The sequence below is a fragment of the Colletotrichum karsti genome (genome assembly GCF_011947395.1).
Source record: "Colletotrichum karsti strain CkLH20 chromosome Unknown Scaffold30, whole genome shotgun sequence".
NCBI lineage: Eukaryota > Fungi > Ascomycota > Sordariomycetes > Glomerellales > Glomerellaceae > Colletotrichum > Colletotrichum karsti.
This window is the reverse complement of record NW_024065930.1, coordinates 66,013-81,668: the sequence shown is the minus strand read 5'-3', so window position 1 is coordinate 81,668 and position 15,656 is coordinate 66,013. Positions and strand designations below refer to the sequence as shown.

The 15,656-nt window shown below is 54.2% G+C and overlaps 3 protein-coding genes across 3 annotated transcripts; 2 read left to right on the top strand and 1 right to left on the bottom strand.

Moving 5' to 3' along the window:
• Window positions 1–77: 77 nt before the first annotated feature.
• CkaCkLH20_08747 (mitochondrial outer membrane protein iml2) lies at window positions 78–2,382 on the top strand (the record flags this gene model as incomplete). The annotated part of the gene is made up of 2 exons (XM_038891462.1): window positions 78–2,023; window positions 2,073–2,382. 2 exons carry the CDS (start codon window positions 78–80, stop codon window positions 2,380–2,382), a joined length of 2,256 nt encoding a protein of 751 aa, XP_038743098.1.
• Window positions 2,383–2,625: 243 nt separating this feature from the next.
• Window positions 2,626–3,645, bottom strand: CkaCkLH20_08746 (sterol desaturase family protein; the record flags this gene model as incomplete). The annotated part of the gene is made up of 1 exon (XM_038891461.1): window positions 2,626–3,645. One exon carries the CDS (start codon window positions 3,643–3,645, stop codon window positions 2,626–2,628), a length of 1,020 nt encoding a protein of 339 aa, XP_038743097.1.
• An 8,158-nt stretch (window positions 3,646–11,803) lies between these two features.
• CkaCkLH20_08745 (uncharacterized protein) lies at window positions 11,804–14,491 on the top strand (the record flags this gene model as incomplete). The annotated part of the gene is made up of 1 exon (XM_038891460.1): window positions 11,804–14,491. One exon carries the CDS (start codon window positions 11,804–11,806, stop codon window positions 14,489–14,491), a length of 2,688 nt encoding a protein of 895 aa, XP_038743096.1.
• Between the last annotated feature and the right edge of the window lie 1,165 nt (window positions 14,492–15,656).

Genomic DNA, 15,656 nt, shown 5'->3' with positions numbered 1-15,656 from the left:
GAAATCTTACACGTCACAACTTCTGCTCGTGCGGATCTCACCGGACTCAGCACACAAATCCCGCGACCGCCGGCACGATGAGTAGACTCGGCTCCTGGTTTCGTGGAGCGGCGGGAAAGGTGAGCAGCAATGCGAGCCCGGCGGGTTCGCAGCTCAACCTCTCCGCCAAGGAGATATCCGCCCGGGAGATGGCCGATATCGAGGAGGCCATGGCCGCCGCCAGCCTCATCATGAACGACGACATTGACGGCGCGGAGGAGCGTCTCAGGAAGGGCGACTCGGCCTTTCACCAGCTGGGCCTCTCCATGACGACTTTCCTCAGATCCGTCCTCGGCTTCGAAAAAGATGTCATGAACGAGGCCTCAAAACGGCTGGCCGACACCGAAGCAAAGGCCTGGGCCGACTACAAAAAGGCCGAACGCGAGGGTTCCTCGGACGCCAGCAGCAGGATTTACCCGCCTGGGACTGAGTTCCTACTGATCCACGCCGAGTCCCAGCTCATGGCGGCCGTAGTCGCCGTCTTGCATGAGAGTTTAACTGAGGCCCTCAAGGGCTTCTACAAGCTGCGCAAGGCGTTCGTGACCCTTGACGGCATCATGGTGCATGAGGCGAAGGCTTTGGATAAGGGGAGCAAGGCGGACCCGCCGCCTCTGCGTTCCAGGACGAGTGACGATAAGATGCCCGGTAGCTTCGACGACGACGAGTTTGCGGATCTGGATCAGAAGGAGGACAGCGAGATCGAGTTTGTGGACGCGAGTGAGGTTCCGAAATCGGGAGCTCAGACGCCTGGATCCGGCGCGGAGAAGAAGTCCAACGGATCGCAGACTCCCGCCCAAGACCTAGCGAATCTCAGCCTGGACTCGGGCACCTCGACGCCGCAGGACGACGCAAAGCTTGCTCCTCTGCAGGTCTCTTCTCAGATGGCGGATGACTCGGACTCAGACTCGACCGTCTTTTCTAACCCCGTAGACGCCTTCATTCACAGCGGAGCCAACATGTGCTTCGGCATGCTGCTCTTCATGCTGAGCATGGTCCCACCGGCTTTCTCGCGTCTTCTATACGTCGTCGGCTTCAGGGGCGATCGTGAGCGCGGCGTGAGGATGTTGTGGAAGAGCACGCAGTTCGACAACCTCAACGGCGCTGTTTCTGGACTCATTCTTTTGGGATACTACAACGGACTGATGGGCCAGGCCGACATCGTTCCTGCCGAGGCGGACTTCGACGCCGACGCGGAGCTGGTCGGATACCCGGCCAAGAAGTGCGCCGGGCTGTTGGCCTCGATGCGCCAACGCTACCCGGACTCGCGGCTCTGGCGAGTTGAAGAGTCGAGGGTAGTTGCACAGCAGCGTCGGCTGGCGGACGCCATCCAGCTGCTCACGACGGGCCAGGAGAGCAAGATGCGTCAGGTCACCGCGCTGAATAGTTTTGAGCTGGCTCTGGCGGCCATGTCGCACCAGGACTGGGAATTGATGCAAAAGACGTTCCTGCGGTGTCTCGAGCTGAACGACTGGAGTCACACGCTTTACTACTACATGGCCGGCTGCGCTGAGCTGGAGCTTTACCGCAACGCGGTCCTCGAGAAGAAGGAGGAGGACGAGGTGAGGAGGAGGAAGAAGAAGGTGGAGGAGCTTTTCCGCAAGGCGCCTACGGTCGCCGGGAGGAAGAAGTTCATGGCGCGCCAGCTTCCTTTTGACGTCTTCATCACGAGAAAGATCCAGAAGTGGGAGGACCGGGCGAAGGAGTTCAAGATTGACCTGGCCGATGCCCTCGGCGTCAGCCCGGCACAGGAGATGGTCAACTTGTGGAATGGCACGAAGAGGATGAATGACGAGGAGCTTCACAAGTCGATCAAGAGTCTGGACTGGGAACGCTGCACTGCGCCAGCCGAGGTGGTCGAGAAGATGAAGAATACACCCGATGAGGCTTCGATCCGCTCGGTGTGCTTGGCGGCCATTTACAGGACGCTTGGTCGTTACGAGGAGGGACGGGAGGTCTTGCAGACTGAGGTCCTCAGTGCTGACAGGTGAGTTTGCTCGGCCGATTCGTGAGGAGACGGAGCTGATATGTCACAGGGCGGCCTTCAAGGGACCTACCAGAGACGAGTACCCCATGCCTATGGCTCACTACGAGATGGCTGCTATTGCCTGGTCCGAGGCTTGTGACCCAAAGTCCCGGAAGGCGGCTGCTGATGAGCCAGCGGATGCTGAGGCTCAAGCCAAGTTGGTGAGCGAGTATCGCAAGAAGAAGACGGATGAGTGCCAGGAGTGGCTTGACAAGGTCGTTGCGTGGGAGGCGTTCGTCTTTGATGCGAGACTCGGTATGAGGGTGACTGCTGCCCTCGAGACGCTCCGTTGGTTCAAGAAGAAGAACAATTGGGCATAGAGGTATTGGCTGGCACCTTGTGATCAGAGGGAGTTTGAAACGGCCTTTGGGCGCATTGGGTAAAGGGTTTTCAACACACGGATATGAAGCGCTTCATCGGTACATACTTAGACTCATTGGTTATTTGGGGTATCCTCGGGACATACAAGAGCAACTCATTTCAAACGTTCAGAACAACTCGCGAGCAAATTCATCCCTCCTATCCTAACGCCGTCCGACTCAAGAAAATTCCGAACCAGCGCTTCACTGGCTGTTCTGCTTCTTTCCCTTGCGACCGCGACCCTTCTTCAACTCCTGAATACCGTCCTGCAGAAAGTTGGCTCCGTCACTGGCCGCCCTCTCTCCGCGCTGCTTGAGACGGTGTTTCTCCGCTTCGGCGCGCATGTCGTCGATGACGTCCTGCCCGCAGCTCGTGCCGTGAGCCCAATCCATCACGCCCCAGGCGCCGTAGTTGCCGTCGCCCTTGCCGGCGTAGTGGATTGCCGTGCGGCGCGTGATACCACCCATGATGATTCCTGGGACGATGCTGTAGCCGGACATCGCGAGTGTCTCTTCGGCGGTACAGAAGCCGACGAAAAGGAAGTAGGTCAGCAGGTGCGGGCGGAGAGCGAGTGCCGGGAGGAAGACGGGAACGATGCGGTGGAGGATGAAGGGAATGGGGTGGTCGGCGTAGGCCATCAGGGAGAAGGGCGGCGCGGCGCGGGCGTGGGCGTAAGAGGTGTGAAGCTTGCCGATGCGGGTACTGGTGAAGCGGTGACCGCGGCTGTGGAGGACGCGGGTGTGGATGTAGAAAGTCAGGACCTCGCGGGCGGCGATGAGAAGGGCCATATGCTTAACCAGCTGGAATGGTAACGGCAGAGCCGAAGATGCTCTGAAGAGCGGTTCGTGGAAGTAGGATGCCCATGCTAGACTTACACCTCCTTCAAGACCGGCGGCAACGATGAGGTTGAAGAGGGCTAAGAGAAGCGTCTTGATGAGGGTCGGGCCGTGAGTTGGAGGGAGAGCCGCTGATCCTGCTGTTTTGATGGACTCTGCGAGAGATGGGAGGAGAGTGTCGAAAAGAAGGAAGAGCAGCGATGGAAGCAGCCAAAGGAAGATGCGAAGAGCGAGGGTGCCGAGAAGTTCGATCTTGAGAGGGCCGTGAGAGAGGACGAGGGTGGTCCAGGTCATGTAGAAGAAAAGGAGGTTGAGAGAAGTAGTCCACGAGGTCATGGCAGGAGCGAGGAAGTACGAAACGATTGGTAGTGAAAGTAATATGTCCATCGTGAAGGCTTCTGCGATGAAAATGGTCGGGTTTCTTGACTATCAGGTCAGGTTGATGTAACCGAACCGATTCTTGAGAATGGTTGTTGTCAGAGGATTTGATTTTCGATCTTCGCGAAGTCGCGATCTTTACGATCTGAGTTTGTAGAGGGTAAAATAAATCGTGGCAGTTGCGATAGGGCTGGGCCATTGAGGAAGGGACATGAAAGTAATCAAGAGTCGAGGCGCACGTTGGTAGCCATGACGTATGAAGGTGGCATGGATCGCCGACCGTTGCAGCCCACAAAGGCTTAGCGCGTCAACCTATCGGTCTGTACATTGACAGGCCTCCAAAGGATGCAGAGTTGGATTGTTTCTACGATTTCTTGGATTTGGAAAGACTCGGGTTTCTTTTTTGTTGCAGTCGCCGAGTTGGCCGGATGTCCTGACTTCAACGTCAACCCGGAAGAGTTGCCCCACTTCGGCTCCGAAGAGCGGATCCGGGTGGCTTCTCCCTGAGAACCGGGAAGTTCTGCGAATCTTTCAACATTCTCTGTCCTACCTTTTGGGATTCACTGAATAGACTCATAAACGTTTGCAAAGCTTCAGATGTACTTTGTTCTTAAAAATAGAGATGTGATCTCTTTGATGTTTTCATCGCTGGCAGATTCTCGCATCTCAAATGGTAAATGTATCAATCGAGATTGAAACAACACTGTTCAAACGTGGACATCTCGCAAATTTTGACGCAGTTGACCATCGGGAGTAAGTTTGGCGACAAGAGGGGTTCGGTGAAGTCGGTCAGAGAGGGGTGCAGGCGAAAAGCCTTACTCGGCTCACCAATAGTGGCATCGCACACCGAGTGCCAACAGGCGTGTTGGTAACGATTCTTAATGAATTCCATCTGGAAACACTGTCAAGTACAAGAGAAAACGTTGTTTTTAATGAAACGGCTCTTGCCCAGTTAAATCCGTCGGAGACGTCGAAGGTTTGATAACTTCAGGTGCAGAACACAATGTCAGCGATGTCATCCAAAACGCTCCGCAGGCTCGCTTCAGGGAATGGATTTCGCTTTTGTCGCAGTAGCTGGCTGGGATGCCAGCTGTTCGCAGGCGATCCAAATGGCCGGGTACTTCGGCAAAGTTAACACACAACCCAGCAAGCCAAACTCATTCAGAGAGTCACCCCAACACACACAAAGTCAATAACCCAGGCAAGTCAAAGACGCTCTTTCTTTCCTTGTGTTTGAATTCCTGTTGCCTGCTGCCTGGACGGCAAAAAAAAACAGCGGGGAAATGAGGTCTCCCCCAAAACACGCAAAACACCAAAAAATCGACGAAGACAAGACTCGAACTTGCGCGGCCGAAGCCAATTGATTACGATTTACAATGTAATTCGAGTCAATCCCATTAACCACTCTGGCACTTCGCCCTTGATGAGATCGTAGCGGCTAATTTCGTATAATAATGCTGTGCGTTGGTGTTTTCCCCACGCGGGCTGCATTCCGCCGCAACCGAGGGCCGGAGAACGCCGGAGAAAGCCGGAAAGAGCTCTGGTACGATGACATAACCCACCGAGACAAAAGAAATACTTTGCTGCTCATTTCTGGTTGGTTTGGCAATCATTTGGGGCGCTGCTTGAGTCTACCACCACGGAGCCACATATCGCAAGTATCCTCAACGCAAACTGCCCCGCAGTCAGTCGCATCAACTGTAAAGTAGTTTGATTTTGTTAAATAGATAGTTATGTGACTTCCCATGAAAATTTAAACTTGCAGAGGATGTTTTGTGGTGCAGGTCTGATGATCGAAGTTGGGTGGTTTTACTGATTTAAGTGGCTCTGACGTCACAACATTTCATCTACACTGACGATGGTGACAACGGACAACAACGATGGTAGCGATGACAAGGACAATAATGACAGCAACAGCAATGAAGACAGCGTCGATTAAGGACGACGGCGGACGACGGCGGACGACGACGACGGACGATGAAGGATGACGATAAGAGGGACAATAACAACGACGACGACGACGACGATGAAGACGGATAGTCTCTTGCCCTGATGCGGGCGTGGTTAAGTCTGGCTACCTCATGATCATGGATGTTATCAAGTTGCGTCCAATTGAGGCGTAAACTGCATCACCACAACAAGCGCTGGTCTTTTCGGCCGTCTACGCAATGCGCCGGAATACCTGAGCAAGAATCTCTTCTCTCGGGCGACAAGTCTCTCTCCAACCAGGAGTCTCTCCAGCAAGAAGCGCCAATGCCAATCGTCGACGGCCTCTGCAATGTGCTGAAGTCTTGCAGGAGCGCTTGGCCGGCGTGACATCTTTCTTTCCCCGTAGCAACAATGCAGGCTCCTTGAAGAGGAAGTCTTGAACCGCAAAACGGACGGAGCCTCGATCTGCCCGACGTCAAGGCCCAGCTAGCCACGCACAATCCAATTCGGTCGTTCTGGGGAGATATCGCTCGATCTTACGTACAAGATCAACACATCTACACGCACGAGGCCTAGGTCAGGCAGACTCGGAAACCTCGCAACCTGCCACTCTCTCGTCTCTTGTTCCCACGAAAGAAGTCCTCTTCTGTGGGGCAGACGAGATACACGTCTCTCAGTCATTACCCCATCGAGAAGAGAATCCCCAACTTGGTCTTTGGAAGCTCCGGGAATAGTTCATCACAAGCCATACGTCAAGTCCTTTCAGGCTGCCATGAGCAGCGCCAACACCGTCAAGAGTTCCTGTATGGATGACTCGGTCTCGCACGACGAAACGGCCAGCGGCTCCAGACCGAGCTGAAGTCGAGGAAAGCTATGAACCCCTCCTCCCCCGCCGAAACAGGAGGAGTTGACGGTTTTTTGCACTTCGTCACACTACAACAAAATTTCTTCTGTCTCTGCTGCAACGAAATGTGCTGAGTCCAGAGACAGTCAGGCGACAAAAAGATGTCAAACAAATCACTTTACTTGAAACATCTTTCCAGGCTCATTCCTTCTGATGTCAAGGCCATTAGAACCACGCAGAGTCCTTTCCATATAAGTCAGCTGCTCTTCATCTCCAGATGCTCACCTGGACTAGCAATATGATTCAGGCCGACTCAGATTTAGTGCTACATCTACCGCATACCAGGACCAAAAACACGAGTTTCTCGCTCTGCATCTCGGTCCTTGCCGCGATACCTCACAATGAGGCCGGCCACATATCCATCCTTACCCGCTGCGCCTAGGGGAGGCCTCAGCTAGAGTAACTTGGTCGAAAAGGAAAAGGAAAAGGAAAGGAAAGGAGAAGGAGAAGGAGAAGGAGGAGAAAAGAGAGAGAGAGAGAGAAAAAAGAAGGGGGAGGGAGGAGAAGCAACCAGCAACCACCAGCAACCAGCAAGTAGCAACCAGCAACAAGAGGATACAGAGGAAGAGGAAGAGGAACAACAAGCAACAAGCAACATGAAGGCAGCTACACACCAGATAAATTCGTGTTCTCGTGTCACCGTTGGGAGAGGATGGAAGAGGACATACACCATCAAGAGACATTGGGAAGCTCATTTCAAAGTGTTGGTTCTCTGTCCGTACACTTGAAACTTCGCAGCGACTGACCACAACCGCTGGGCTCTAGGTCCGCCTACCGCTGTCACCTAATCACACCCGACCTTTACCGCAACCGGCAGCGAAGACTCTCTCCCTCAAACCCATCACCGTCAACCGAAAGAGTGGCTGTCTTGTTGGCCTTCCCTGATGTCGAGGAGCGATGCGCACAGTATGACACGCAAGACGGCATTGTCGAACTCGCGATCTTGGCCGATGTTCTCGAGTCAAGATTCCCAACCGAAGCACCGTCAACACACCTTTCCAAGGCCTTTCCTCTACGACCACTGATGTCGATAATCTCCATTTCCTGACCAACCCGCGACATCCACCCACACCGCCATCCATTTACGTGCGTCGGAACAGCCCGGAACAGCCGAACTCACTTCTGTCGAATGCCCATCTGATCTCAGGGGCTGGACGGACTGGAAGTTACTGTAGACCCAATAGATATGGTGTTATTAATACCTTATCTATCTAGAAGTGTGAACTATATACAACTGTGAAATATGAGTCAATACAATTAATCACTCTGGCACTTTGCCCTTGTCGAGATCAAAGGATCAAATTTTGTATAATAAATAATGTTGTGGTTTGGGGCTTGGGGGGCTACTTTTGGTCGATATGGCCGGGCAGTTGCCCAGGTCTTTTCTCAGTACATCGCTTCTGCCGCTTTGAAAGCAATGCTAATATTCATGAGGAACAAGGATAAAGTTTAGTTATACATCCATTGGATCTCACTCTAGGCATAAGAGTAAACTCCTTGTCTCCAAGTCAGGCCCGTAGTAATAAGAAAAACCATGCCGTCATGCCGTAACTGCACGGGAACCGGCATTCGGAGACGCTCAGCAGCATCGAAAACAGAGGATAGGCGAAGTAGATACGCAGGTCTACCTAACAGGATCGAGAGTAGCCGAGGGCGGCATTGAGCTTGAGTTACTGATATCTAAATAGGGCTGCAATAGATGAAGTTATTCCTCATGCTAGTGAAATATCTGCAACTATGAACTTCAAGACCACAATCTCGTAATGTGCCATCTTATGGTAGGCTCACATCGCGAGCGAGCCGAAGTGATTTGCTGTGGTGGCAGCATATGGCTTTTGATGTTACGGTGATAGCCACTAGCGAGGCGATGTGCGAGCACAGTCTCACTTATTTTGTTTCGAGATTTGTCTGTGATCGGAAGATTGAGTACGGGAGCGGAGGCTTAATGACATTCGTCCAGCAGTGATTGCTCATGGGAATGTCTCGCAACAGCTTAAGGATTTGTGAGAGACCATATGGCCGTTGAACCGAACTGACAAATGATTTCGCGTGCCATTCACAAGCACAAGTCTGGGAGCATTGTTATTCGTACTTGGGATTTGTTGTTCATAGCGTTCGTGAGACATCTGTAGCTGCAGGGTGGGTTGTACGCACGAAACACACGGCCTAGATAGCAGAGGACCGCCCAGCGTATCATCGGTTAATAAGACGATGCAGTTGAGAGACAAGGACGGAGATGACAATATGGACTTAGCCAGAGACACGAACGCCCTCGCCAGCTAGTAACACAGCAAGGATCGGCGGCAAACATGATATATAAAGTGTTGACGCCAGCTGGCCTCCCTCAAGTTTCTGGGTAGCGTCTGTTTCTTCGATAATGTTTCGTTAGCCCGGTGTCAGCATCGCCGTCCACAATCACGCGAGACTATCGAAAACTAGCGACTATTGCTGAGATTTCCCGTCCGCTCGAGCACCGAATCGCGTCGACTGCAGCACGTCTGAGCGGCATCCTGTATCGATCTCTTCCACAAGGCCAATCTGGGAGTCGTTCGCGGCAGAAACTCGGAGCGACGATCTGTTTCTGGGGGTTGCGTTTTGAGGGGTAAGTTTGAACATTTTCGTTGTCGGGTTCCATTCATAGTTCATGCTGCTCGTCTCATGTCGTCGTCAACTTTCGGGAGTCAAAGAGACCGGGCGTTGGGTCGAAATCCAGAATCTCTAGCTGGGTTTTGTGTTTCTCTTTGCAGGCTTCAGTTCAGCGAGTCGCATGGGCGATTCCGGCTGCAACGCGGTTGAAGATTCAGACCAGACGGACGCGTCGGGAGCAAGGAATCCCTGTCGTACCGTCCCCGTCCCATCTGGAGTTATGAATGTGGCCAGATACATCACGGAAAGCCGAGCGCAGCGCAGCGTACAACATGAGAGCCATGAACGGGGTGTTGGCCGGCTCTTGGAGTGAGTCGTGTCGTATCGTATCGTATCTTGTTCTTTAATATTCTTTCCGTCTTCGAATTTTCCATCGGCTTGTTCCCGCCCCTGTCCTAGCGACAGGGTCTTTTTGGGTATCCGCACCGGCCCGCGAAAGAGGGCAGAAGTCTGCAGACGGGATTGGTCAGTTGGGCGGGTGTATCCAGGGGTAATAATTGAATTCAGAGCCCAGCCTGATGCCCAGATGTCCGCGGGCATGATGGATGTGGTGTGGTTGCCAACCGTTGCTTCAGACGTAAAGGCTGGAAAGAGCTGGACGGACGTTTCAAACTGACCTGTCTGACAGGTAGGAATGGAATTGACTGAGAGAGAAACGTAGGCTAGTGCGTCAGGCTAGCAACATCCAGTCCATCAATCATTCCAACCTAACAATTCCACGATCTGCAATCTGTACCACCAAAGGTAGGTAGGTACCTGTTCAGAAAGGCGCGCCTGCCTCGACGTCGACAACCAAAATTTCAACGGCAGGTCCCCCCTGAGGTGGAGACATACCCCACTCTTTCAGTCCCGTGCGCCTGGATTGAGATTTGCACCAGGAGGGGCAGGTGGCAGGCACAGGGGGTTTTTATCGTGAGTCTTTCCTTCCTTGGGCAGCAGCCTCTCAGTCCTCTCACCCTCTTCACGGACCCCCCCTTTTTTCCCCAATCGCGTCTACGCTTTCCTCTCCCACAGCCGTATTTGTTCCATTATTCCATGATCCGTCGTCCATCCATCACCATTCTCAGCGTGGTATCCATGTCCAACATGAATTGCTCCTGCTGTCTCCCACTTCCTTGGGTTCAATTCGTCCTCTCTTTTTCCACACACAGACGCATTGATTCGTCACGTCGTCCCTTCTTTTCTGTCTGATATATGCGCCGCATTGCGTACGACAGCCGCACCAGCAGGACGGCAGTTATGCAAGCAACCTGGCAAAGCAAACTTGATATACATACATACCTACAATCCCTAAAGTCATGGCAAGGGTCATTAATACACTCTCGAGCTAATAATACGGCGCACCGCCTGACCAGTCACCGGCCAGAAGAGGCAGAATCCGGAGACTCCAAGAGATGAAATCAATCAATATTCGCCCAATTCTCTCTTCTCGCCCTTCTTCTCTGCCATTCCGACTTGCGACGCCACCGCTTTAGACTACCGTCAATGCGACCCTGACTTTTTTCCCAATCTCCTCGTCTTCCGCCTCTTCCATCACCTCTCGGCTTTCTTTCTGCCTGCGACCGACCGTACACTAAATCCTCCACCCATCCCCGATCCAGCAAAAGTTGAACAAACTTGCAGCTGGCTTGCTTGCTCCTCCTGTCTGCAGTCAAGTCACATCGCCGTCACCCGGAGCGACCAACCAACTGCGCCATTCATTCGCCCATCCACCACACCCTCTTTTCCTCCTCGTCTGATCGAGCGCATGGCAAGCGATCTTTTCCAGGGGAGAGAGCGAAAAAGAAAAGAGAATACCAGGGGAAAAACGAAAGAAAACAGAGCACGGCCCCTCTCTCATCATCTCCTCTCCTGGTCGATCATCGCGAACAATCGAGACGAGACGAGACACGCTCAGAGACACAGATACGCCAACCCCGAACACTCTCCGCCTCATCTGCCTGAGAGCCGCAGCCACATATCATTCCTCCCATCTTCCAAAAGAACAAGAGACGATTCCGCCGCCGCGTGAATACCTACAAGTCGTCTACTTTCGCGGTACCTCTACCTCGCAGATACCCACGTCGCCCGCCGCGTACCTGCGCCTTCGCCTACGCCTACGCCTGCGGCCTACCCACGCGCGAACACCGGTTTCTGTTCCTACGGCTCCAGCTCCTGCGCCCTGTGTGCGCCATCGACGCGAACCCTTTTCTTGGTCCCCTCTAGACACCAATCCGTTCCATTTCCGCAGCCGAATCCAGCAGAGCCTACTTTGACTATTCGCTCCCAAGAAACCAGCCGCCGCTTGCGCTGCAAGTCTGCCACTCCACCGGCGTCCCGACTGACGCACAGTAAGGGGGCCACGGCCGCCCTAGCTCTACCTTACGTTGCGTTGCGTTGCGTCGCCTTGCGTTCCCATTGTTTCCTGTGGGAAGCCTGGGTCCGTCACCCTGAAGCCCCCCTCCTCCTGTTGCATCCCCAGGTCAGGTTGTTTGTACGTAGGGTGTACGTTCCGAGGTACTCTCCTGCGGTACCTCACCACACTCTGCTGCCATTGTCGCACCGCAGCCGCAGTAGCAGCTCGACAAGCGGCAAGCCAGCAGCAGATCCCGTACCATCTCCTGAGCCCGGCCCCGTCCCGTCCGTCCTGCAGTCGCGTGGTCTGTCGATTCTCTAAATCCTCCTTTCTCTCCCGTCTTCTTTGTCGCCATGGACACCTCCGATCCAAACTCAATCCCCCCTATCCCTCAACGCTATCGACACCTCCAAACCCCTGAACCGCGCCCGCGTCAACGCTCTCTACCCCCTCCGTCGCGCCGCGACCCCGACGCCGTTCCCAGCTCCCCCGAGGTCATATCTTCTCTGATCACCAGTCTCTCCGTCATCTCCAAGCCCGCCGACCAACACTTCGAGCGCAGCGCCCCGAGTCTCTCTGTTCCGGCATCACCCCTCCGCAACGGCAGCTTTGGAGTCGACTACGGTGCCTTCAGTCAGCCCTCACTTGCTGACCTTCGTGCCGCCGACGTCCCCCTCGACGAGATTGCAGCGTCGGCTCCCGTTATCAAGACCTCCAAACCCCCTTCCGGCCTCTCGCCTCTGACAGCTCCAAAATCGCCAGCCCGCGAAGCCTCCTCTGGTGGCCTCAGGTCTCTGTTGCGAAGTTCGTCGCGGCCCTCTTCGAAAGGATCTCTGGGGTCGCGGGACGATGCTCAAAGCATCGGCAATCTTTCCATAGAACGAGGCTCTGCGCCCACCCCGGAACTAAAAAGACAGCGCTCGTACGACAGCTGGGGCAAGAAGCAGGGGAGGAGCCACAGGGGCTTGATGTATATGAGCTCCAAGGAACAGTTACGAGAGAAGGAAGACAAGAAACGCGCGAGCTTCGGTGACCGAAGCTCCAACAGCTTCACTGGAACGTCGCTACGTCCCGATCCGTTCCTCGCCGAGACACCAATCAGCGAAGAGCCCGCCTACAACATGGAATCGTCCACACGAGACAATTCCTACCACCAAGACATGTCCAGCCCTAGCCGTGTGGAAGCCACGAGCCCGAGACCCATTCCCGCCCGAGATTCGTCCCTCTTCAAAACCGGAACCAACGCCAAGAGATCTTCCACGAGATCCTCACGATCAAGACGAGAGAGCGAAAACGGCACGAGCGAGATTATCTACGAAGGTCACGCGCAAATACCAGCACGGGATGCGCCGAGGCGAAAACACCTGTCTCGCCATGCTTCCGAAAACGATTTGGCCAGGATATCCGCCGACGCATCCGGCAAGCTAGCGAGCCGTCCATTGTTCGAGACTCGGCACACCGAAGACTTTCGAGTCTCAGGTCCGTTATTTGAAGAGGAGGATGTCGAAGACAGCGCGCCGTTTCCCGCGGTTGCACAAGGCCGTCGTCGTGACGATCAAACTGTCGACCGGAATATTCGGAAATCATTACGAGACAGCTCAGACGTAGGCGAGACCCTCAAGATGAAGCGCAGCAGCTCCAGACTCAAGCGTCTATCCGGGCCGTTGAGTCCCAAGGATGAGCCCCAGACCAGCGCGCGCAACTCGGCGGCCTCACCAGATCACCGCAACAGCATGCCTGCCGGCTACGAGCGCCCACGCAGTGCAGATTCTATCGACGATGCGGTTGAGTCTTACCTGTGTTCTCCCCGTTTATCGCAAAAGATCAAACATCCTCAGACCGGCCGAGTGATTTCATTCTCCGAAGTGGGAGACGCAGATGGCTCCGCAGTGTTCTGTTGCGTGGGCATGGGGTTGACGAGATACATCACGGCCTTTTACGACGAATTAGCATTGACGCTGAAATTGCGTCTCATTACACCCGATCGACCTGGCGTTGGTGATAGTGAGGCATACGCCGATGGAACCGCGACGCCGCTCAGCTGGCCCGACGACGTCTACGCCATTTGCCAGGCTCTCAAGATCACCAAGTTTTCGATTCTCGCACATTCCGCCGGTGCGATCTACGCGCTGGCGACTGCTCTTCGCATGCCCCAACACATCCGCGGGAGGATACACCTCCTCGCTCCCTGGATCCCCCCTTCGCAGATGAACGTGTTTGGCACTTCACAAGCACTGCCCCCGACGAACGCGATTCCGACATCCCAAAGAATTCTGAGAGCTCTCCCTACACCATTTCTCAAGGCTGCGAACAGCTCCTTCATGTTGGCGACGAGCAGCTCTATTACGAGCTCGCTTCCCAAGACGCAAAGACGCAGCAAGCGGAAATCCACTGCCACCACAGGCCGGGACACCCCGGCCATGTCCAACGGCAACAAGCGAGACACGACACCCCACCTCGACAAGGAGAACTTGGGGCTGTTCAACTTCAACAAGGACCGCAACAGCGCCGGCGACGACTTGCTTGGGACGGGATCCGCCCCGATTGCCACAGAGAATATGGACCGGATACGACCCGCCGGTACGGCGTCAGCACAGGGCCACTACGACTCTGACACACAGATCCTGGCCGCCGCCGCGGATGCATTGATGGACAAGGAACGTCAAACGATTTACGACAACAGACTGACGCACGCCATTTGGGAACTGGCGACAACGGGCGCCAACCCTGCGGTCGACCTGCTGGTCTGCCTAGAGCGCAGACACACAATCGGTTTCCGATATGTTGACATCACGCGCCCCGTCGTAATCCATCATGGCAGCCGCGACACTCGCGTGCCCGTCGACAACGTCAAGTGGCTGGGCAAGACGATGCGTCGCTGCGAAGTGCGGGTTCTCGAAGGTGAAGGCCACGGCCTGATGGCGAGCGCCGGTGTCATGGGTTCCGTGCTCATGGAGATCAGCAAGGAGTGGGACGATTGGCTCCGCGCGACCAACGGCAAAAAGGACGACCGGAGCCGGAGGAACACCAGCGCGCGGTAAAGGCCGGGTGCTCTCCGAGGCTGACGGGCCTCGAGACGATTTGGAATGACCATTTTTTCGACCTTCGACGATTTGCCGATCTTGATTCATATACCAGCCCGCGGCAGGGTGTTTACATAATATTTGAAAGGGCCATGTACGATTTGCTTGATATCCTACTCAGCACCGGCGTCAAGCGTTCCATTGGGGATATTGGGCAGCGCGGTGTCCTGGGTCGAGCTTCGGATGGACGAAGCCACGGAAAGAACAGGACCGAGGCGAGCTGTTGATTCATGTCGGACATGACCTCTGCGATATGTTTTCCCATGTAGTATATAGTAGTACAGCACCGGACTCTCGCCGCCATCGTTGCGAGCAGCTGTCCGGATAATGTGTTAATACGATCTCATTTGTGGATTGACATGACGCTCCTTGCGGTGACATTACATGACATGACGATGTTTTGCATTTACACAGCGGTAGGATCCTCGAACAAGTACATCAACATGGATGACATGGATGCTCAGTTTGAGTCTGTCGAGAAGCAAAGTCGACGGGTTTTGTTATCTCCAACATCAGTATCCATGTCGACGAAGCTTGATGAACCAAAGTCTCTTTTGAACTTGTCATCCGATGATATGAGTTGTTGTTTGTTTTCGACGGGTTCCTGTGCTGCTGCAACTGTTTATTCATGAAGAGCATCAACAGACTGGCGTTGTCGAGTTTCATGTTTGACTCGGCTTCAATAAGAACTTGACTCGAAGAAAAGAAATCAACTCCAAGATGTCGCTTTTCATTCCATAGCGGAAGATCATCGTGGAATACATGTATGCTTTGAGGCACCAAAGCTAAAGAAAAGGTGGAGTTGCGGCGGTTCATCGGAGGGAGCCATCACTTCAACTCAAGTTCCAAAGAGAACCCTGGACGAACAGGCTTCGAATCACATGGCAAGAACACATCACAGGAGCAGAGGAACAACAGTATTGAGGTGGCCGAATTTCTCATTTACCTCGCCCTGTCGAGGGCTCAAGCCGGTCGAGGCCGTCCGCCCGCTGGGGACGGACTGACCTGACGAAATCATCAAGATCGTCATCTTTCGTAAGTATGTACATACATCAAATAAAAGAACCGCCCGGCTGTATCGCGAAAGCGACAACCAATGCAGACCGTTTCCTCCTCATCTTCC